Raw genomic sequence first — 27,010 nt, 5'->3', positions numbered from 1 at the left:
AATAAAAGTATATTCATTATAGTCTTATACAAAATTTTAATATCATATTTTAATAGATAATTAAAACATTTTGTATATGCATGATTATAAAAGTAAAATAATATGTTATCCATGTAATTACGTATAGAAGAATAGAACAACTCGATAGGGAGTAAATTTATAGTCGACACACGAGTTGCTGATACGTTCATATGATCTAGTTTAAATCTGTTTTGCAAGCTTGAATATAAGGTAGTTATTTGATCAACTCGTATATTATATTCCATACTGATTATAATTCATTCCCACATCTACATCTCATATAATGGTATCAGAAGTAGGATACAGATTTATGGAGGTTTAGCATGATAGGAAGAAAAAAAGAAGACCAACGGTGACTAACATTAAGAATGAATAGCAGAATAGTATCTCCAGGTTAACTGTATAAAAATTCATGCACACATGTATTAGTACATAGTCACAAAGTAGATTTTACTATCATTCATCGACCGAAAATTATTAAAAACAATTATCTATAAGATTAAACTATATTCTTGAAAGGAAATGGTATGTATAAATAGTAAAGTCAACCAGCACTAGCTGCACTAATGAAATGAGTTATTAGTTATAAATTTTTCTATAATCTATTTGAAAATTTAATAAAAACTTTAATTTCTTACTAAATAAATATATGTTCGATTTGTAACTAATTCAGGCTTAATCTTGCGTACAGTATTGTTAGAATTAAAAAGAATTTTCTTAATATTAGATTAATTTTTAAAATTTTTTTTAATTAATTTAACTATTTAAGCTTATATTAATTACTATTAAATATTTTATTGTACATGCATGTTCTATAACTTCTTTTTGTTCCATACTTTGTTGTATTATTCTTTTAGATTGTCCGCTCCTTCACTGTTTCATTCATTTACTCTTACCCTTTCTCTTTCACATATAGCAAAGAGGCCCTTTTGCACGAAATGGAGCTTCTGAGCTCTCGTATTACAGTAGCTCAATGCGAGGTCACTGTCGGGATTTCAAGAGCTTTGTCGAGTTTCTTTTTTTTCCACAATATTTTTACCGTCCTATCGTGTCCCCGTTTCGACTTTTTATTGACTTTATATTTTCTTCATCTTTTACTCCTGGTATTCATTAACATTAATTATTGTTTTTTCGATTCTTATATTTTATTGCTTATTCTAAATTAAATTGAAAATCTTAGTTTCTAATTTTTTTCATTCATGAAATATAAATTAATTTATCGATTCATGTTTATTCAATATTATATAATTGTAATTTATTTATTTATTATCAATATCGATTTAATACTTGATTTTTAAGATAAGTATTGAGATAAGTAAATATGTAAGCTATATATTTATTTCGATAAATACGATATTTTTGTGGCATATATTTTATATTAAATATTAAATATTAAAGTATTGGTTATTTCAAATTTAAAATATAAAAAGTTAAAGAATGTATTTATTTTCTTAATACTATTGTTCTAAAATTTTATAAATAATTTATTCCATTACGAAAATAGGAAATAAGTACAAAATAATTTTTCTATTAACTTATAATGATAAAAAAATAAAAATTCAGAAAATCCAATATAGTATTAAAATAGTGATCTTCTTTATTGGATATATTTTAAGTGATAACTCATGATTCCTTTAGCATGATTAACTTTTAAGAAACACCTAGCATATTTCAAAAGGAAAAGTATTTGACATTTACTCATATTCTTAAAAAGAACTACTTCGTCTTTAAAGATTAACCTTTGAACGGTCCACTCACTTCGACTGTTTAGAACAGTCCGAGAATTTATTTTTATAGTATCAGATAATATTTTTATTAGATTTCATTTCCTTTTTCTTCTTTAGCTCATTTATTGACTAGAAAATAATTAGAAGTTACACTAAATTAAATTTAATGAGTTAACTTAAATGAGTTTAAAAAATAAATAAATATATTCTATAAAATATTGAACTATATGAGATGAATAACTTTATGAATTACATTATTTGATCAATATTTTTCCATAAGTTTTATCTTTATTGTATCTTGTGATCACTTCAAAACTTATACATATTATTTGTTTCCCGTTATGTAACTTTTTGCGCATAGTCGTATTGGGAGTTTACATTACTTTCCTTGTTATAAAAAAGCGAATATTCCTTTCACGTTGTTACATTAGCGAAGTTTTTTGAGGATTTCATCTTATATTACGAAGGTTATACTTTTGTTTTAAGGTCATAACTATAACCTTATATGTTATAAAAAATAATAATATTAAATCAACCAGAATGCCTCATACATATATAACGTATGAAAAAATTAAATTTTTAAACGAGTTCATATAATTTACATAGAAATTGATATTTAGTATAATTATAGATAAATCAATTCAATAGATATAAAATGTGATTAACCGTAATTGAGCAATATTAATAAAAAATCAAGCTTTATCAAAACATGCAATAATTATTATATATACGAAAAATTGTAATATCGTAATCATTCTTAGAAAAAAATATAATAATTTTTGTTATTTTATTCAAAAATATAATTTAACAAAATTGTAAACGTATTATAAATACAATTGAATATAAACTATGGTTTTTTGAAACAGTTATAAATGTTGATATTAACAATATTAATACATTTTTATGAACAATAAATTAAGGAAAAATATGAGTTTATCTAATATTAGTATATGAAATAAATTCATAAATTCTATTCCTTTATTTTCTAAACAAAAATTAGATATAAGGAAATAAAAGCTAGAAAGAGAAATATAGTCAGATGGTTTAGTAATACGAATGCGTAATATATATATATATATATATATATTTATGTCTGCCTCTCTCCCCCTCCCTATCTCTCGCCCCCCCCCCCCTCTCGATTTATGTCTGCCTCTCTCCCCCTCCCTATCTCTCGCCCCCCCCTCTCGGTGTGTGTGTGTGTGTGTGTGTGTGTGTGTGTGTAAAAAAAGTAATGGAGATTTCATCTAAACCATAGAATTCACATAAAGCTCTGCAGGAAAGTCATTTAACCAAAAAAAGAAGATAAAAAGAGAAATAAAGAGCGAGAGAGAGTTAATATATACGTGCTTATGTAACTAAATTAATATTTATTTACCACATATACTATTATGAATTTCCGACATATAATATTGGTACATATGAATTAATGGAAAGTATATATATAAAAATAATTAAGAAGGAAATGAAAAGAAGACAGAGATAGATGGAGAGACAGATTACCTATATTTTAAATAAAAACTTAATTATTTATATATAGGGAACTATCATCGATAAAAATACATATATAGTTGAGGCGAGTACTTCTGCGTGTAATTAAGCTGCGAATTGTAGGTATATGAATGCCAGTCACTAGCAATATTACAGCTTCGGCCATTTCTAGGTGAATTCGTGTTGGAATACAATTTTTATTTTATTTTGACAAATAATTGGTGATGAATTAAAGTAATCAATAATGCATATATCAATTACTTTGAAAAAATATTTAATTTAAGCATTTATTCTTATAACACAAAAATATTAAACCGTTTTTCTCAGAATATGCGTTTTCCATTTTTAATATGAATATTTAAACATTTATACGATACTCTACCAATATAATAACATAAATGTTATGAGATATAATATACAAATGGTATAATATTATAAAATATGATATAAGAACATTTTATATTATAATTATTGATAATTGATAATTTTAAATAATATAAGAGTTTATGTATACATAATTTATAAATTAAAATTTAGTAAAGTAAAAATAAAAAAAATAATTATAAATAAAATAAAATGATAATGACACAATAAACAAGATGCGAACGAATAATTAAAACACTGATGATTTTAAATATATTGGATTATAGCATTGATTATAGCATTTAAAAAAATAATACATAGATATTTAATTTATTTCAAAAATATTTAAAAATATATCATCCTCTCTTTTTATAAATAAGTTTTTTGTATACACAGTTGATTATGTGAACAACTAAATAAAGTATTTCAGTCACGTTCTACACTTCTGCATACTTTAATTTTTATTATATGATTTTATCGTTAGTCCATATGTTATTTTATTTACAGTACCTTTTCATTTTTATTATATAGGAATCAAGTATATGGTGCTGTAATACATGAAAAGGTATCGTGTAAATACATTTAGAATTGAATATATAATTTTGGTGGACAAAGTTCTTTATTAATAGAAAGTAATGTTTCCTTAATTCTATGAAGTTATTCGGGCATATTTACAAAACTTTAATAATATGAATATATGAGTATAATGTAAAAATAAAAAATTGAAAAGCAAATCTTAGTAATGCATTTAAGATAGGATTGAATAAATATTAGCAATAAGCATAATTGTTTTTTAACCACAACTATTAAGTTCATTTTTTATATATAGTCTTAGTTTCATATATATAATTCATATATATATATAGTTTCATATTAAGATAATTATTTAGATTTAGTTTTATTTTTCTTCTAGAATCCATTTATTATACAAAATATACAAAATATACAAAATATAATAAACGAACTTTGTTAAAAATTTGTATCACGAAATAATTTCTATTCCTATTCAATTACAATTTCACCCTAGAAATTCAAATAAAACACTTTAATACATATTACATCGATTTAATATATTGTGTTTCTCTAATGTACATAAAATAATTATAAATATTCTGTGATATAGTTTGCAAGGATTAATTCTGAAAGTATTATCACTTTCTTGCTGAATTCTATTAGAAATAGTGTTAGCTGTTTTCTTTTGATTGATAGCTTTACTACTATATTTAAAAAATTCTCATCTTAAGAAAATTTTAGTTGAAATATGAACAAAAAAAAATCCTTCATATAATTAATAAACAAAATAATATAACAAAACAGATTTAGATAAGATCTATATATATAATGAATAAGATGTATATAAAAGCTTACTTAAATGAAATAATTATGTTTATTAATTATTCTTTGATAACAGTATTTATTGTTATAATTACCATAAATTATTATTTTAAGTATTCTAGATTTTAAATAAAATTTTATGATATGTGTACATTTATTATAATTTAAAAAATACATTTTAGGTAGATAAAAATTCATGTAATTTTAATCATATTTTCGCATAAATTTCAATAAAATTTTAATATTATATGAATAATGTAATATACGAATTTATAACAAAACAAGACTATTGTTTGATTTCTGAAGTATTTATTTAAATTGTTTTTAATTAAATATGACATAACGAAACCTTTTTTCAATTTATAATATACATTCAGTTACAATATATACTAAATATTAATTCACTGAATATGAAAATATAAATATTATTTATAACCAAATGTATCAGACATACTGTTTAGATATTTAGCTATCAAGAATTAAAAACATGTTTTTTAGACGCGAATAGTTGTATAATTAGAATAATGGATTATAATATCAATGAAGTAAGTATACTAAACATAATGTTAAATTGTATTCTAAACTATTAGCTTTGTGCAGTAATGATTGTGTATTATTATTTACTAATTATTAATACTTTATTAATACTAATTATTAATACTAATTGTTAATAACTATTAATACTATTATTATTTAGAGATTCATTATGATTTTAGTAAATACTAATTTATTCTATTAAGCTTAATGATTTTCAAATGCATATTGCAAAAATAAATTGAATTTTACTATTTATAATTAATAATGAAAATATTATAATAAATTCGTCTTAGTTTCATAAAATCAAGATATCTTTAACCTTATAGGCGATAATAATAGAATTTAAAAGTTTTAGTATTCAAAAATTTATTGCCTGTTACTTTGACAATTTTCAGTTTTTATAGCACATTCATAAAACATCGTGATATTAAATTTTAACGTATGAGTGATAATAAAGCATACAATCACATTGTCACAAAATAGTTCAATGTATTTTAAGTATAAAAATTATTTGTTTAAATTTGATGGTAATGAAAGTTGATTTTATCCTTATGCTAATATTGTGTGAAAACTTTCTATATTTGTCAACTAATAATAATAAATGCAATATAATATTATTATAAAAACTATTTATATAAATAATATTTAAAAATTTAAATTCATTTGATTAAGCTCTTAATGTAACATATGTATGAATTTAAATATAGTATATGTCAAACAAATAAATTTTAGCAGCTGAACCATTCGCTCTAACAAAGAACAAGTTTCAATTAGAAGATATCATAAAGACGTCATTCGTTTACACGGAAATCTATTAATCCTACATCATATTTTCTCCTTTGAAAATAGATTTCTATAATAGAAAATATCTTTGCTCAAAATGTAGTACTGCATTTTATTTATTTGATTTCCTTCAACATATTAATATTTTCTTCAAATTAAAAATTAGCTTATTTTATTTTCATAAACGAAAATAACATTTTCATTTTTGAAAACATTTTCTTAATATATTATTTTTAGTAATGCATTTTTTACTTATTTTGCTATCTATATTGAAAATTAATAAACAATTTCTTGAAAGTTATTCAGTATGCAAACAAATTACTTATTGAATAATTATTATAGAATTTCTAAAACTCTAAAATTATCACATAAAATTATGAAACATCAATTTTTATTATAATTTATGTTTCATATTCTAAAATAATAAGTTAAATTTATAGTATTTTTTTTGTAAAATTTACATTAAAGTTTTGTAAATTATTATTTATTACAAATCAAGTATATGCTAATTATAATTTAACATGACATTGTATTCATAATAATAAATAATAATTCATGATATTTCTTCGTATATGAGCTCGTTTTACAAACATTTAAAAAATGTAAATTATACAGATTATTAAAAATTAACGTATAGAATTAAAAATCATTTTGAATTTATAAAAGTCTTTATAATTACTATTTTCTATTTCATTTTGTCGGTAAAATAGTATAAATTTAATTCGATTATGATAGGTTAGCAATAGTATCAGGTAATTTATTATTATTATAATTAAAATTAGCGATAAACTTAATTATTGTAAATTAGTTATTATATATATATATATATATATATATATATATATAAAATTTAGAATTATGAAAAGTATCATTGTAATTATTGCAAGAATATTGTTACAAAAAAGTATAATTCTATTAATATAAAAAATAAAATAAAAAATAACAATGTAATATCTACTTATCGCAATCAATTACAGATTACAATTATATAATTATAACATATGTTGTTGATATGGTTTAGATTAAATATCAATTTGAAATCAATAAAATTTTATTTAAAATTAAATAAATAACAATTTTGTTAAAATCATATTTCTTAAAATGCAATTCTGTATTTTTATGATGTATTGTTTTAAAAGTTTTCGAAAATATCTTTTAATTCTGGTAAGATCATTTCAGTTAAAATGTATACATAAGTATAAACATTTTTTCATTAATAAACGTTAATAATATATACATTATATGCATGTATTAAAAATATAGTATATAATATATTGTACATAGATCTAATAATATACATAAAGTATATAAACAATTAAATATTTTTATACATGATTTACAAAATTTAGATGAATAATAATTTTTGTATCATTTCAAACTAATAGTATAAATTAAATATATAATGTATGCTATATTCAAGAAAAAATAAACCAAATTCAAAATTATTACAAATATTTAACTTACCAATTGTGATAAAATTGTATGAAATGAAGAATTACCTCAAATTTCTAATATATCTGAAAAACAAGAAAATAAAAAATAATCTAATATTTTTTTAATGTTATAAGAGTGGAAATGAATATATAAGATTGTATTGATTAATTTTGATCTCTCGTAAAGTATATGATAATACCCAAATAAATATCTGCAATTTTACAAGTATTTATTTATAGTCTAACGAAACTATTATACATAAAGTTATATATATATATATATAATGTTTAATCAACGTTATTTTTAAGTCTTTTACTAAATGCAATTGTACAAAATTTATGTAGAATGAACATTTTCATTGAATATCTCACAAAACATTAAATTTCGAGCATTGCAAATTAAATAGTAATAACTTACATTGATAAGACAATATCAATGAAATAAGTCATACGAAAATAAAACTTTTTTAATAACGGATGAAATCTTAATTTGATCAGTGCATATGATGCTTAGAGATACACGAGTTTTCTTTCAATACATTATTTTTGGAAATAAAAAATATCATCCCGACGTACAGTAATTTTTCTATTAAATATTTAGTAACTAATTATCTAACGCCATTATAAAAGCTCCATGTGCCAGTTATAGTTTTTGAAAATAACAGAAAGCTGATGATAATGGAAATAATCAAACAGAATCTTGTAAAAAAAAAATTATTTTAATCTTTTTTACTCCAATATTTTTTAAGGTTTAAATAATATCAGTGAACAAGTGAAACGTGGAATTTATATCTTATTAATTAATTATCAAATATTAATTAATTTTCAAATACTTGAATACATTATTCATTTAGAAACTGAATATACAAAATAAATATTTATAATCTATTTATATAATTAATATTTTTAAACCTTTTATTTGAACTATTTTTCGATAAATTTATAATTAAAAAATGTTATGATTAATAGAAATATTAAACCTTACCCATATAGAATTAAATAAATTTTAATTTAATTATTGAAATAACTTTTTAATATGTTAATTATAAATTTGCATAATCTACATACGCCTATTCAAGGTTAAATATAAAGTAAATAAATTATCTCAATATAAAAATTATTTCAATTTATTATTAATAGCCTTCAATTTTAAATAATAATTAATTTTTATTAAACATACTTCAATATATTCAATACACTATAATTTTGAGATCTGAACCTGTCTTTCTTCTTCAATTTTACCATTCAAAATTTGTATCGAATAAAAAATTTCTTAACTTTATTAAAATTAAAATTATATTAAATATAAACATAAATGTGTTTAAGGCATTAATAAAAATTTACTTAGAAATAAATATAATATGAATATAAATTAACTAAAATCATTTATAGAAAGAACTTTTTATCTTTTTACAATGATATTATAAATATTTTTGTGTTTAATTAGATTAAAAATCAATTGATAAAAAAAAGTTTTAGATTAATAATTCCAATTTTAATTTTATTTTATTAAAGTATTATTGAAAATACCTTTAAAAATAAATGATTATTTCAAATTTTATGTTTTTACTTGAATGTATTAATCGAAAAATTATTATTTTTACTAAAATTTTCTATCAATTATAAATTTTTAAATATATAATATATTTATTTAATTTGGTTCTTTTAAATAAGTTCTAGTTTAATTATATTATACATAAACATTGTGAGTCGTAAAATTATACCAAACTGGATCTTCAATAGTACCATTTATTTCACTTGTACGATACTTAATGGCCTTGTTTTAAAATTACTTTCAAATTAATTATAAAAAAGCTGAGTACTTCTATATTTTACTTAATGACGAAGTATATGCATAATATCAGTTAAGTGAAATTGAACATAAAAATCTTAATAATTGATTGTATACACTTATCTAAACTTTAATTTATATATCAATAAATGTATTATTATTTTTAAGGATGCATAATTTTATATTAACAACCATCAGTAGTCACAAAATTTATGACATAAATTCATTAAATTTATTAAACAAATAAACAATAAAAAAAATTAACGGTTTTATTTGTTTTCATGCTTAAGACCTCGTTTATTTCACATAAATCCCTAATCATATATTCCTATCACGTTTTAACTTTTCATACTAACTGATTCATCTCACGTCAATCGTCTTTTCTCTTTCATGTAGTATCTTTCAAATTCGCTAAATTCGTATTTTCTACCCTTCGAAGCGCACATTCCTCTCATTTAATTTGACTTTCTTTTTCTTTTTCCGATTTTTCTCTGTCTATTCTACCCTCGACGTAATTAATAATGAAATCTTATCGAGCACTTAGGAGAAACGTGCGCTGATACGCGTCAACCATGCCGAATTCGATCAACACGAACAGCCAACGATGGCCAATTACACTTTCTATATTGTAAGAACTTCGAAAACTTTTTCCTCGCTCGTTTTTTCTTATGCTACGTACTTTAAACGTGTATGTATGAATACGTATGTTCTTCTGTATATATTTACATACACTTATGTTACTGAGTTTGAATTTTGCATTCGATCATATACGTGTAAATAAAAGATTAGGGAGAGAGTTATCGTCTTTACGCGTGTACGTGCGTGCGATCATCTATACGGGCAGAGTGTGTGAAGCCTTAAAAAGATCGCCAGTGAGGTTCGTACTGGCATTGAGAAAATGAGAGAGAGACAGAAGACAATGACTGCTGGCCGGATGCTGTTGGCGTCATCGCTGCTCCTCCTTTCGGTATGTACGCACGCTGGTCTGTACTACTTCTCCGCGCGGGCCTCTAAGTAGTAAGGGAACAACTGAGGTACGCCCAGGCAATCGCGACCGAGGATGGCGCGGTGCTACTATTTGTAGCTCGCAGTTGGGAGAACCTCTGGCCAGACGTTAATTTCCTGGAACGACGTAGATGGCGAGGCTGGTCGGTAATTGAATTTTAGTTTCTCGGCACGTAGATCATGATACCTTAGCTTAATTACAAGGAATTTAAATAATAAATTAGTTAAGTCTCCGTTACGTTCATTTATGAATCGTCTATTAATATTCAACTTAGTTTTTCTTCCAAAATTAAATTTATGAACATTGATTGATCACATAATATAATATATAAAGAGGTAATTATTAGACAATTACTTATATGGTTTGCAAACTCCATTTTAATTCAATAGTTTCGATAGAAAAATATACAATATTTTATATCACACAATAAATACACATCCATTCAAACTTGCATACATATATATAGGGAATAATATATATATATATATACATACATATACATTTTTTTTTATATTCAGATTTTATATCTATAAAATTTTTTAATTTTATTTCAAGTTACATAAAAATATTTGTGTTTTCATTGTCAGAAAAATAACAAAAGTTATTGAATTCCAATTATTATTTACATACTTTATTGTCTTCTCAAACTCTATATTTAATTTAATATGTATAACTATTATAAATTTTTAAATTTGTATAAGTAGAGCGCTTGTTTAAATTTCAACATATCCTTCATAAACAGAAAAATATCAAATTTTATATTTTATTAATAGTATATATAAGTGGATATGTATAAAAGTTTTATTATTATATTTATGACTTTTTAACAAATTCAATTTATAACGAAGTTTTAAAAGAATTATACATCTATGTACTAATTATCCTTTAAGCTGCTACTTCTTAACATACGTTTTGTAAGATTAATATATATATATATATATAAAATATATATTTGGATCTCTTCCTATACATATAATTTATTCCATAAATATTTCTATTCTCGAATAGGGTGCGATATATTTATATTACAGTGAGTATATGATAATACTTATTTCTCAAAATCAATTAGTATAATCAATATTTATTCAACTCTGCTGCAATCATTTATATTGTGAAAAAAAAAATTATGTCGTCAATTTTATTAAATATTTTCAATAATATGGTCTGGAAAATTACAATTATAATTCTAAACATTTTGTCCTGGATTTTTAAAAATAAATTTTGCTTAAAATTACATTCATTTAAAAATATTAAATTTTTATATACACATGATCATTTTTTATTATGCACAAAATTTAACCGAATTCTGTACGAATGAAATCTGTCAATTCAAAGACTATTTTACAGATGTTTTCAATAACATAGTTGTTCTGTAATATTGTAATTTTTTTACAATTGTTGGTTAATTTTTTCATATTTAGCTTTATAATTTTTATGCAACTTTCATAAACAAAATGTTCATGCATATATAATAAAAAAAATTACAAAAATATAAAATTTAATTATTTAAATAATTCTTTTATAATACTTTTATATTAGTGGCCATATATTAATAGCTTTGTGATTAAGATTTACAGACGATATATAGAATATATATATATGTACTTTAATTGAAATTAATTATTCTATTTAATTAACTACCATATTATTCTTTTAATATAGCAGATTGATTTATGAACTGTATACATATTCTAAATTTGTTGAAATTTATTGACATTATAATTGCAGTGATCAAAATAGAACTTTCTACATTATTATTTTCTATTCTATATAATATAATCTATATATTGTCTAAAATAAAATTATATAATATTTATTGTCTTAAACCAATTTAAAATTATTATAGAACATAATTACGTAAGAATTTTACATATAGGTCAAAATAATTCAACGATAAATACAATTTAAATTATATGTACAAATTTATTTACTGATTTTTTTAACATGTTTATATTCATATTATATTATAATTGTAATGCACTTATGTGACAAAATGATATCTATTATGTACACCCATGCACGTCTGCACACACACACAAACGCACGCACGCACGCACGCATACAAATATATATATATACATAAATAGATAGAAAAATGTTTTTTTATTATATTGAATACATATATTAAGAAGATGGGTTTGTAAATTCAAAAAGAATTATTTCATATCTTAAATTATGTAATAGTAACCTATTAATTACAAAATTTGAAAAGTATTTTTTTAACATAATATTTTTAATTAAATTTAATAAAGAAAATTAAATTTGTCATTTGAAATTTTCAATGAACAATTTATGTACAATAAAATTTGTTAATTAATAGAAGTTTTCATAATATGAGCTAATTATTAAAAAATTTAGTTTTTTAAACTGTATTGCATTGCTAAATATACCATACATAGAAAAAGTTTGTTGGCATTGTTACTCAAATCTTATTTTATTATTTATATTAGAAATTATTTTCTATACAGTAAGTGAAAAACATGCATTTAGAAATAGGTGACAGATAAAGTATTTCACTTCGTAGAGCCATAGTATTAACATTTTGAACAAAAAGTTCCAAACTAATCGAAAAAAATATAAAGAATACGTATATAAAATTGCATATTTCTTATTACATTAAAAAAAATCATAAACTTAAATTCCTTTCTATTTTCTAATTAATTTATTTACTAATTCTACAAATAATATTCTAAAATATATAATACAGTTATATAATATATATTCTATATATATAAGATCAGTAAATTAATTGAATTGCAAATATAATAAGAATTTATTAAAAGTACATTTATTTAAACAGATTATAAATAGTATATTTTTGTTGAAGAATTAAAATTGGAAATTTCATTAATTAGCGAGTACTCTAATCAATTCTATATCCGTATCTATATATAATAATTATTAATTATTTTTAAAATAGTTCTTTACAACAAATTGGAATTTTTAAAGTAATTAAAAAATGTGTATTTGTAGTTTTAAATAAAAATTTCAAATCAAGAAATAACTTAAAATTTTTTTTTTAATAGAACGACAATAGAATTTTTCTCGCTTTAATTATAAATTTAATTATCTTAATTGTTTGTTGTAATAAATAAGTCATTTATAATTAATATAATTTCAGAGAATTATATTTGAGGGGACTCAAAATATATAACTTTATAATAAGCTATAGAGAAGATTTCATTATATACATATATATATATATATATATATATATATATATATATAACATGTTTACGTATATATTTAAAGAGTTTATATAGATCAATATATATATATTTGTGACATACTGTCATAGAATTTGAAATATATATGCGAGATGGAATGACATTTTATTACTTTCGAATTTGTTGTTTTAAATTAGTAAAACATAAATATAATATATTATTATAATTTTTATTAATTTTTATTTAAAAAAATTAATATAAAAATACGTAGTATTAGAAATCTCATAATCAAATAATATACAATATTTTCTAACACTATTTAATAAAAAATAAAAGTATAAGTTATGTATAGATTAAAAATATATGTAATAATATTTACATCGTGAATATTAAATGTAAAATCTTTAATAATAATAAATTTTAAAAACTATTCTCATCCTATTAATATGCTATTCATTTAATTAAAGAATAAATATTGAATAATAAAATTCAAATATATTAATTAATTATTGATAAGGTATTTCAGTATGTTAATGTTCATCGTTACATAATTTTTGAATATAAAAAATAATTATATGTTATTGTTTACTCATTGGCGCATGAATGTTCAACTGAACATCGATTTCATTATCAAACAAAAACCTTAAAGTATGAATTATATATAATAATGACATTATATGTTGAATCAAAATTTAGTCTTTAAATATCCTTAAATGTTATTCAATACAATTCTATAATAATAGCATTAAATAATATTGAATTTAATAATTTTAATTAGAATCATGAATGTATGAAAATACAAACTAAATATTAATTATAATTCAATAATAAGTTGGAAATATAGCTTTACTTTTTGTTTTCATGAGAATTCTAAAGTACATTATTTTATTGGTTTTAATTAAATAATTTTATTCAAAATTGATATTAATTATTTCATCAAACATTGTAACAAAAGACAAAATACTTTATTTTATAATATATAAGCCCTTATTAAATCCTTAATCCCCTTTTTAATATTTTCTTTTAGCTTAAATACAATTATCACAAATATTTTAATCCGATCAAAATCATAGTCATATCAGAGAAAACTAATTAAAAATTAAAAAAAATTAGAATATTTATAGTATCTATCTTAAGAAGAGAAAAATCGTTCTACATTAATATATATTTTTGGACTAGTAATTTTATGATTAAGTAACGAAAAAACATTTGTAATCATAATATTTTGATAAATAACTGATATTTTATACTGATTTTAAAATATTTTAATGTGTTAAAAAATTTGATTTTCATTTAAATATTCATAACATATATTAGTAAATATTTCTAGATAGTTGCATTCCTTTAGTTTTTGACATACTGAATATAAACAGTTTGGTTTTTTTGTTTTAGGTCAATTGTAGCGGTGAGATTGAATACCAGGGCCAGCGTCACTTGAAGAAATTTTTTCGTATATTAATTTTAGTATCGGAATTTTGTAAAAATACGGTTTCTTCGTTTTTAGCATTTCATAATAAAAATGTTACATTCAATTTTTCACTATTTTTAATTATCTTTTTCCACTGTTTATCAAAAAATATTATTAAAATTGACTATGATTTTGATCAAAATTAGAATAAATCTATATAATTAATAATACTATATACGTTTTATTAGTAAAGAATTTTCAACTCGTAAATTAGTTATTTTATTTTAATATTATTTAAATATTTCATTCTGATTTATATGTTTAGTAAAACACTATAAAAAAGATAATATTAAAAACTTCTTAATTGCCAATGGGCATAATCAATTATGCCAATCATAATGCCAATAATCAATAACATAATAATTTTATAATTTAATAACTTTAAAAACATTAATTAATTGAAGTAATATAAAAATCGGACTATTAAGATATATCATAATTACTTTTTGCATAATTCTAATTATTTAAAATATTTTAATTTATTATAAAGAAATAAAAACTTTTTTGAAATGACTATGAAGTTATATTTATAATGGATACACTTACGAAAAGTTTAATTAAATTTTTCTTTGCTCTTTATATTTTATATTAGTATTTATATAATAAAAATAATACATATAAATAGAATATTTCAATAGAATTCAAAATAGAAAATTTTCAAGTTTTTTATATTATTTTATGCGTTACTTTATCAAGTATTAAATCCAAGAGCATTAAGGTTTGGGTAGCTCATTAATATTTTGTTTTTTTAATTAATTTTAATACAATATTCTTAATGACAGGATATATCGTTTGTTGTAAGCTACTACCAATATTAATTCTGTACAAAAATATTTTTTAACTCTTCATTTATGAATATATGTTAGAATCGCTAGAGTATCTATTGCACTTAACAAGATTATTAACTTTAAAAAATAATAAATTAAATTAAAATTTCTTCCTTTTATATAGACTCATTAAGAAATAAGATATTTAAATAAAGTACTTTATGAGTAATATATATTTACAGAAATTTTTAATATAAAATTATGGAGTAAACTAAAGACTTATAAAATGAACTAAGCAATTACAAATAAAGAAGTATATCATAAAGACTAAATCGATGTAATGTTATATAATTTGTGAACTTTGACAAAAAATAAATTGTTCAAATTATAATGCTAAAGTCTTATCTTATAATTTCAATAGATGGAAAGTTATACACTAAAACATTAAGCATAAATATTTTACTATTATAGAATACGATTGTAATGAGATAAAGTAAAGAAAGTGAATATAACAAATACATAAAATCTCAAAACACAGTTCTGCTATATTGTTATATTGTGGATTAATATGAAACAACCTAAATTAGTAGACATCAAATTATACGATTAACTTGCAATATTAAAAAATCTTAAAGTTTTTAATCACTTTTTGTAACTATTTATCTTAGCAGTAAACATATATAAATTAGAAAATCTGAATAATAAATTTCTTAAATCAAGATTTCTTGACACTTGCTTCTTATATATTTTGATTAAAACAATAAAGACAATTTTGAAAGTTAAAAAAAATTTGAATGTCAATTTAATTTTATATAGTAACTTGTTAAAATTAAAAAGATTGTTAATTTACCTAATTGTTAACAGTAAATGTTTAATTGAAAAATAAGGACATTTGTAATTTCTAAAACCACTTCTTGTATTTATTAAATATTATTAATTTTATACTGAATAAATCTACACTCATAAAAATAGGTAAAATAAAATTAAAATAAAAGGATATTATGATAATGTATTCTATTAAATTATTAAAATTTTCTAATAATAAAAAATATTTTGAAGAGAACGTATAAAATAGTACTATGAATTTGAGAATTAATTAAAATTAAATATTGTATAATGTTTCTATCATTACTAATATTTATAATAGTATGAATTCAATAGAATTGATTAGACTGACTAATACAACAATCTATGATTTTACAGCATAACAAGCATTTCACTACAGACATAAAATAATGAATCTATATATTAATTTATATTCTTATATTTATAATTTAAATTAGATAGCTTGAAAAGAATTTATTCAAATATATAAAATATGTGAAATTAATGTATAATATGTAGAATATGTATATATTGTATATATATATATATTAAAATTACTCAATTAAAATATCAAAATTATAAAAATGCACAAAATTGCATTTTTCAGTTATAAATTTCAAAATACTATTTGAGTTTATTAATTATTTATGAAGCTTAATATAATATTTTTATATATTAGTACTTCAAATACTATGCTTTCTTTATAATTTTGTAAATTAAATTAATGAACTTTGTTTTTTAATTGCTCTATAACAATAACTTGTACTACATGTTAAATTTCAATATCAAATTATACAAATATTAAAATATCAAGAAAGATATAATTCGTTAATAATATTTATAATCTGTTCATACATTTATTAAACAGAAAAATATAGAAAAATATTTTTATATTAAATAACAAGTTTTTAGAAAATTTATTGTTTCTATATAATTATTTTGCGACAAAGAATTTGAAAATCTTTATAAGAAAACCATGATAAATATTTATTGAGAATTCATTCCATAATTAGTAAAAAAATTTCAGTTACTTCTAAATAATGAACTATTCATATAATCAGCACTAGTTCGGTATCATCCACACTCAACCGCCCCATTCTATCTATTCCACCTCTGTGCCTGTTTCACTCTATTTTTCTATTTTTATCATATAATATAGAATTTAGCATATGCCAAAGGTTATGTTTCATTGTTCAATTTTTATAGTATTAGTAAAATACATTCTTACTTTTGTAAACAATCGGGGGTGTCAACATCACATGAAATTTGCAAATGAATGACAGTTTACCTACAATATTACATTTACTAACGAATTAAGAATTGGGTTATTGCGATGACCGACTGGATTTGCTCTTATTCCATACCACATAAGTGGATGAATATGTACCCGTGTTGAAGGAATACACAAGAGCCCACGTTATTTGTTCCTGATTGGAAGAAAATTATTCACATTAAAAATCATTGGCAAATTCTATGTTTTCATATAATTTTCAACATTAATTTAAATTTCAAATCAAAAACTAAACTATGGTATACCTTGGTTACACTAGCATATAAGTCTGCATAATTCTCATTTCTTACACATGGCCTTTTTCAATATTCTAGAACCAATTAGATTAAAAGTTTAATGCTTTCGCATAATTATTTCTTATATTCAGTTCAATAAAAAATTAATAATATTATGAAAAGATAAATCTAATATATACAATAAGTTTTCAATTAAATTGTAAAATATTACAAACAATATTTATTTATAATGTTTGAATTCAAATTAATTAAAAAAATTATTTGATTTTTATCAACTTTTTATGTTAAATTAAAGAAAAGAACGTTTTTATTTTATTCTTATTTTACTAAATATGATGTACACTCCAGTTTAATATACAAGAATATTCATGAACATATTTATATTACAGTTATTCTCTTAGTTATCTCTATCTGTATAATTTAATCATTACAGACTATTATGAGTTAAATGGCTTTTAAGAGCATATATTACCGAAATTAATAACGATTTGATATATTGTGTCTGCAGCTAAGCATCCAATTATAACATTCAGGAAATTAATTTTATTTTTCAATAAAAGCTATATTAATAAATATAGTATAATAATTCATAAGTATACATCTAAAATATAATATAATCGATAATATATTTTATAATAATACTATCTATCAACAGTATAGTATTTTAGCAATAATATTATCAAAGGAGTAATAAAATATTAATAACTGGTTATTATAATCATCTATATTCCGTTTTTCTCAATTAAAATTATCATCAAGCCTTTTTCATATATAATTTGGTTCTTTTATAAAATATATTTCATTTAAATTAATTTAGTAAGTTATTAGTTTTTTAAAAGATTCCTTAGTTTAAATTGAATACCTAATACCTAATAAACCATACACAAAGTATTTTTAACTAGTTTTGATGGAATATCTAGCATTTCACTAATTCGAACATGTAAAAAATTTCAACAAAGCCTTATCGGTTAAAATAACAATTTAGTATATTTTTTATTTTCAAATCATAAAGCAATGACAATATTATATTAATATCTCAATTTAAGAATAATTTATTTCAATGGTTTAGTTAAGTTTTATATAAATGAAATAATAATTAATTTTCATTTATTAATAAAATTCTTTTAGATCTTGTTAACTTAGACTTAATATGAAATCAGCATGAGGAAATATATTATTTTGAATTGTAATACATTTAATATTACTGTCTACTCTGTTTTCGAAGTAAGTCAGATCTAAAATATAAAATAACGTAATTTTTTTTCAATTATTAAGTTTTGAATTGAACAATATAAATAAAATTATCATACAAATTCTTTATTTTATAAAAAAACTATTTACTTAAAAACTTGTAAGAAGATAAATCAATTGTTCTATTGTATATTAAATTGATCTATTTAAATGTACATTCATTAATTCAGTTTCATTTCCATTAATTGTTATAAGTGAAAGTATTTTTTAAAAATAAATTATTTTATACAAGTTTCAATGTATAAATTATATGATATGATTTTTGAGTTTGATACTAATGAACATCAAATCATTTATTGAAAGTGTGTGATACTTGATCAAATAAATCATTAATGTTTAATACCGCATTGCAAGATTCCTTATATTAAGTTCCAGGTTTTTTCTTTTTCTTTTTATCATATTTATACTAACTTTTATGATGCATTTATTCAGTTTAATAATATGATCTATATCTCGTATTGATAATATGAATTTGAAAGATTGTTATTTATACTTTTTTTTAATATATATTTTTTATTAAAACTTTTATTCTTCAGAATTCAAATTATACTTTTATTCTTCAGAAAAATTATAATTTACAGAATTTTTTACATAATAATATGTATGCTTAACTTTTTATAATTTATTTTAAATTTAATTTATCTTATTTATCCATATTTAATTCTTTTTAAATATGATTTGAATTGAAGATTATAATAACAAGTGTATTACGATTAAAACTGCAAAATTATATTATATCATACTTATCTTCTTAAATTCATACTATTTATTTACATTATTTATTTATAAATTCAATTAAATATTTTAACATATAGATTCTATTATAAACATAGAAGTTGACATTTTTAATGATTTACTTATACTAGCTATATTAATCAGATTTCTTCCTATGTTTTCTAAATAAACTTGTACGCTACAGTAATAAATTATTTCTAAATACTATGTATAATTAAAAGCAATTATAGCATTTCATTATCTTGCTAATAGACTTAAAAAGTAAAATTTTCTATTGCATAATATAGATTCGTATTATACCATTACCCATAGTGTCGTGAAAAAAGTAATTAGCTTTTCTTGCAAAATTCCGAGGAATCCTACGAGAAAGTTCATTATAACTTTTAGAAATGAAATGGTTATAAAGTAACTTATACTATAAATTATTATCATGTCTAATAGAGTTAAATTACATACGAGTACGAATATAGTTTGTAAAAAAAGTGTAGAATTTATAATGAACAATATATCTCATATTAAATCTATTACTTATGATGTAATAACAAATTATACATAAGGTTAAAATTATGCTTTGTCATATATAAAAAAGAAATTCCCACACTATGCATCTCATAAATTACAAATCTGTTTTTGTATTTTATATCTTTTCAGAAGTTAATCATTTTTTCAAAATTTAGAATTAAGAAGAAGGTTTGCTAGTTTTGCATTACTAACTTATAAAAATATTTGAATAGATTTTAATCAATAATTAACAAATGGAATTCTATGCTTTTCTATTGCTCACATATTCTTAAATAAATCATTATATATATATATATATATATATGTATATGTATATTGCACTTAATTTATATTAATTTATCATATTTTATATATTTTAGATATGTTTAATAAATTCTTTTGAAGGTATACAATTTAAATTTGAAATGTAAGAATATAAATAATTTACAGATTAATAATTATTTTATTCTGTAAAAATGTGAGATTGTTTTATTAGTAATTTTAACAACGTATTGTGCTTTGGAAGTGATAATATTAATTTATTTGTATTATTAAATCATTTCATTATGATTTATAAAAATCTATCTTAGTTTGATAATTACTGCAGAATTTCTAATTTAATGTAACCTATCATGTTGCGCAAAATATAGGAAAGTAAATACTTAAACTAATATCCCATACTCAATAAGTGAAAAAGAATCATTTTAAAAACTATCATTATTTAATACTAACATTACTTAATGTTATAAATCAATAATACTATTGATTTCAACTATACATTATTCAACTTTTACAAAGTATATTAAGAAATTGTAAAAAAAAAGACTTTTTAAAATAACGTAAATATTAAAAATATGACATATTATCATAAACATATTTATTAATATTTCACAGTGCTTTATATTTCTAAATTACATTCATTAAATTCGAATAATTCTTATTACAGTACAAATATAGTTTTTTAAACTATATTTCCTTAGACTTGAACCTATGACTTTGATATGAATATCGATTCAGTGAAAAACTTGCCATGAAACTTGCAGCAACAATACATTTGTAAAGGCAATAAATCTTTCCATTAAATAAAGTATAAAATTTATATATAATTGATAATGAATTTAAATTTATATAACAAAAATAACGTACTGGATTTATCATTGATCAGTCAATTGAATTTCAAAATGTTCACTAACATAAGGTGAATTAAATTAAATTAAATTAAAAGAGGTTCTTCTTTTATACAAACTCGTTAATAATACAATGCTTTATATACTTAACTCTGTAGCATACATAAGTTTCCATAAAAAAGTGGAAAAATTAATCATTTGAAAGTTAGCAAATAATTTGAATTTGTCATATTAATTTCTAAATTAATGACATTAATATTTGCCAGAAATACTTAATATAAACTTAATGAAACTTGTATATGAAGATATAATTGTTGTTATTTAGTGAAAATTTATTATTATGCTCAAATATTCTTTAAACATGACATAGTTATTTATTGTCAGTTAAATAAACATCTATGAAACAGAATCTGAATAAACAGTTAAAAAAATTAATATTTCTCTAAAAATAATTTCTAACTTTTATAACAAAATATTTAAAAAATTTTAATTTATTTAAACAACACACATTAACTAAATCATATGTAATATTTATTATCTTTACTTTCAAATATATTGATTATGTTATTTAATTTATAATGCCACGAACAAAATTTCATGGACTTTGTATTTGTATTGAAATGAATTAAATTATTTGAATTATAAAAAATTTATTGTATCGCAAAAATGTAGAGGAAAATACAAAAATAAATTATTAGAAAGGATAATTGAGGGGCAGAGAGAGAGAGAGAGAGAGAGAGAGAGAACGACAGACAGACAAACAGACAGAAAGAATAAGTAAATCCAATTCAAATAGATAGACAGATGGAAAAACTGATTTCGTAATTAATAGATCGAAAAATATAATATTCTTACAGATAGGTGGTATGAATATATTAATGTTTGTTAATTCATTGAGTATATAAAATTTATGGTTCGAATTCAAGTTACAAGTAAAATTGAAAATAATTATATACTCAACCATCTGCATATTAGAATCACATTATAATAAATTGTCAAAAGAACTAATTTAAATCTGATTAATTTCAAAGATATATGAATTTTATTACTTTAATGCAATTATAGAATGTGTAATGTATATTATGAGATAACTTAAAAAAATTTATTGAATGTTACAAGAAAATTACCACCAAAATCCAAGTTTCACATACATGAACTTACATCCTAGAACAAATGTATCTCTCTCTCTCTCTCTCTCTCTCTCCATCTCTGTATCTATCTCTGTCTCTCTAAGAAATACAAAAAATATTATGTAGTACAATGAATAAATCAATGTAGTTTTAAGGAATATTGAAATATTTGTATACTTTATACATAATATATATAATGAATAATACTATCTATAAATTACTATAAAATACTAACTATAAATAATAATATGTATCGCTCTTATATGAATTATTTAATTAGTTATTAAAACAGTTAATCTCTTCTTTGAAAACATATTTATATTATACTCTGCTTTTTCATAAATCGACTAAATATTGTACACTTTAAATAATGTTTAGGTTTTTCTTAATTTCCTTGATGGTTGCAGGTATCCAATGAAGATATAAATTAATATAAAGTTTAAACTAAAGTGCATCTTTATTATTTATTATTATTATCTAAACGAAATATTATTCAGGAACGATAAATGCTATCATTAAGCATTCATTTTCAAAAATCGCTTTAAATGATTATTATAATAGTCAGAATGTCCATAAAAATTATTATTAATAATTAACAGTATTAAACTTGATTAACAAATTCTAGATTTATCGATTTAATAATCTATTTTCTCAATCTGTACATAAAGTTTATTTTGCAACGAAAATTTAATAAGCAATAATAGGTTGAAACTAAATATTTTTATTTGCATAAATATTAAAATTAACACCTCAAATTGAAAAATAATCAGATTAATTGAAGCAATTAAATAGCTTTTTTAATATTCGTATTTAGAGTAAAAGTATGAAACCTTTTTATGTCAGATAATTCTTTTTTTTTTATTTCGATATAATTTTTAATTATTAACTATTTTTGTTTTGCAAAACTCTTGATTTTTCCAAACAATTTCAATTTCAAACTATTAAACCAATGTAAATAGATCAAAATTAATACATCTCGATATTTCAATACATATAAAAAACTTACCACTTGAATGCATAAGTATGAAATTATATAAATCCTTTTAATTAGTATTAATTTTTTATAATATAGTTAAAAAAACCTAATTTTTTATTACAGAAATTCAAGATTCTTAAAAAAGTATAATATTAATATTTCTATTGAAAATTTATAGATCATAAAAGTATTAAATTTGTTGACATAAGTAAAATTTAACTATTTTATCAAATTTATAATAATTTGATTTACTATCAAATTTTAAATCAAATAATTATAAATAAACTATTCTGAAGATAAAAACTTTCGTATAAGCCTTAATAATTATTAAAACTTACAAATTCAATTAAAAAATCCAAAATTAAATTATAGATTTTAAAATAATTATTTTCTTATTTTTTTCATTATCACAATTTTTTAATTTTGTAATTATATTGCTTTCAACATGAATTTGACCAAACTATCTCTTCATTGTTTTAATTTAGCAAATAATTTTGCATTAATCATATTTTTATTACATTGTGTAAAATATTTTACAAGATTTAAATAAAATTAATAATATTGTCTGAAATAGTGAAGTAAATAAATAAATTTTAAGAAAAATATAACGTTATTAATAATAATAATTGTATTATTAACTTCAAACATGTTTATCACATATTTCAGGTTTTTATACAATTTATCAAGTTTTTAATTGTTCATAATATCATGATAAGAAATATACTAATAATATTTTTCATCTTGCAGAATGTATTAAAAAATATAATTTAATGAATCAAAATATTATTGATAATGAGACTGTAATCCACTTAATTTTCTATTGTATATATATGTTACAAAACGTATACAACAGATCTATTAAATGAAGTTACTGGTCAAAAATAAAGAAACTTATATGCATCTGCATATGTTCAATTAAATTTGTTTATTTATTTTTTCAATTTTTATTATATATAGTATAAATAATAAAAATTTTTTTGGCTTAACTAAATAATTTAAAATCAATTTAATATATCGATAAAAATAATATAAACAATCTTAATATACTGATAATAATGAGAACATAATATAGAATTATGTTATAATTATATATATTCATATAAATTAATATTGTATTATAGTAATTATTTATTAAAAGTAATTTTTTAATATATATTATATTTTTTATATAGACATATTATTATATTGTTTAGTTAATTTTATAATTATTTTAAAATAATTATATTTTAGTTTTGTGTAATTACTGTGCGCAGATGGAACAAATACACGCGAGCTACGGACAACAATATCTTTTGCCAGTTAATGATTATCGCTCATCAATCAAACAACCAAATTGGATGTACAGCGAACCAAAATACCAACAAATAGGATATAATCCATGGATATCTCCATACGCACGTCCCGGTAAAAATTTTAAATCAGATGGATATTTGCCTTCACAAATCCCACAAATCGCACCATGGCAAATATATTACGAATCGCAAAGAGTTATCGAACCCAATAAAAACAATCCTATTCAAAAATTTTATCAATTTGTACAGCCTAATAACTTTAGACCAACTCCGATCTTCCCATTTGCAAACGTACCTCTACCACAACGATCAGATAAATTACTTCCAAATTATTATTCTACAAATATACCTTCTCCCATAAATCTGGATAAAATACCGCACAATCCTTATTCACATACATATACTTTAAAAGAAAAACCTGTCGGATATTATAACTACCCATGGTATCCAACCAATCCACATTTGCGTACGCCTGTACCATCGGTGGATGTTATGAACCAACCACACCTTGACGATGATTTTGATGACTTGGATAGCCTAAACGAGAATGTTAATACAAATCTTAAAGGTTAATATTGAAAATCTATTGTATAATATATGATATATTTTAACTTTAATTTAAACTTGTCATGTTATATTATCATTTTTTTTCAAATCGTAAATAATGAAGATAATTGTAAATTATTGACAGCACATTTTATAATATTTTCTTTATCTTTCGTATTATAAATTTGATTGATTCCAGAAAAAGATATAATATTTTTAGAATATATCATATTATTAAAGCTACTTGATATCTTTTCAGTATTCGACAATTATAAATATAACGTTTTTAATAAATAGGAACGTTACATAATTACAGTTAATAATGTTTTATAATAATACAAACCACAATAAAAGGCAGTTTTAAACAAGTTTTAAAATATAATCATTTATTTTATTAGAAATACAAACAATTTTCAAAACAATATATTATAAATATTATATATATATATATATTTTTATTATTGATTTTAATTTTTAAATTTTAATTTAATCTTTTAGTAAAAATAATTCTTAAAGATTTTATAAACCTAGAAATATTTATTTTCCTTTAATTTTATTCTCGAGAATCAATATAAACATCAAAAATCAAAATTGAAAATCTATTTGCTACTTATTTAATGTAACTCTCTTTTATTGAATACTGTACTTTTAAAATCATTTTTATTTTAAACATTTAACTGACATATTATTTAAAAATTTATTTTAATATGAATCGAATAAAAATATTATTTTTTCAGATTCCAAGTTTTTACAATTGATTATGAAACATTTAAAAGGACTAATAATAATGAAAGATGATAATGATGGAATGCATCCAAAAGATGACTTGATTTAATGGGATTTATATCCTGTTTTTAGTTTTATGTATTGTCTTTATGATAACAGTAAAGTTTATTATGAATTTCATTGTTATTTTTACAAGAAAAAAAAAATAAAAATGTAATTGTATTTTGAAAAAATAATGAAATTTCTTAAATTTTCAAATTAAAGTAAAATCTAAATTATTTAAAAATTTTCTACAGTTTACATTTGTTGCATTTATTATTGTTCAATAATGGAAAGGTTTTGATTCATTGATAAATTCTATATTTAAACTGATATTCATACATATTTTTATTAATATTCCTATAAAAGAATATTTCTTCAGAATAAATATCTGGAATTTTTAAAATGATTGATTATTTCATATTATAAAATTCATGAATTTCAATAT

The 27,010-nt window shown here is 20.5% G+C and overlaps 1 protein-coding gene across 1 annotated transcript; it reads left to right on the top strand.

Annotated features, from left to right (window-relative positions):
* The first annotated feature begins 10,265 nt into the window (after positions 1 to 10,265).
* LOC105366934 (uncharacterized) lies at positions 10,266 to 26,745 on the top strand. The gene is made up of 4 exons (XM_011505581.1): positions 10,266 to 10,446; positions 25,213 to 25,363; positions 25,664 to 25,819; positions 26,535 to 26,745. The coding sequence occupies exons 1-4, from the start codon at positions 10,378 to 10,380 to the stop codon at positions 26,630 to 26,632; spliced, it is 474 nt and encodes a 157-aa protein (XP_011503883.1). The 5' UTR covers positions 10,266 to 10,377; the 3' UTR covers positions 26,633 to 26,745.
* Positions 26,746 to 27,010: the final 265 nt, after the last annotated feature.

Source organism: Ceratosolen solmsi, unplaced genomic scaffold (assembly GCF_000503995.2).
Source record: "Ceratosolen solmsi marchali unplaced genomic scaffold, CerSol_1.0 scaffold10, whole genome shotgun sequence".
Taxonomy (NCBI): Eukaryota; Metazoa; Arthropoda; class Insecta; order Hymenoptera; family Agaonidae; genus Ceratosolen; species Ceratosolen solmsi.
Note: the sequence above shows the minus strand (reverse complement) of the source record. Positions and strands in the feature narration are given on the sequence as shown.

What these genes read in the sequence shown, in the direction of transcription:
- LOC105366934 (XM_011505581.1), top strand. Translation starts at nt 10,378, where the DNA reads ATGAGAGAGAGACAGAAGACAATGACTGCTGGCCGGATGCTGTTGGCG. An exon ending in CATCGCTGCTCCTCCTTTCG is followed by an intron (nt 10,447 to 25,212) that starts GTATGTACGCAC and finishes TACTGTGCGCAG; the next exon opens with ATGGAACAAATACACGCGAG. An exon ending in TGTTAATACAAATCTTAAAG is followed by an intron (nt 25,820 to 26,534) that starts GTTAATATTGAA and finishes TTATTTTTTCAG; the next exon opens with ATTCCAAGTTTTTACAATTG.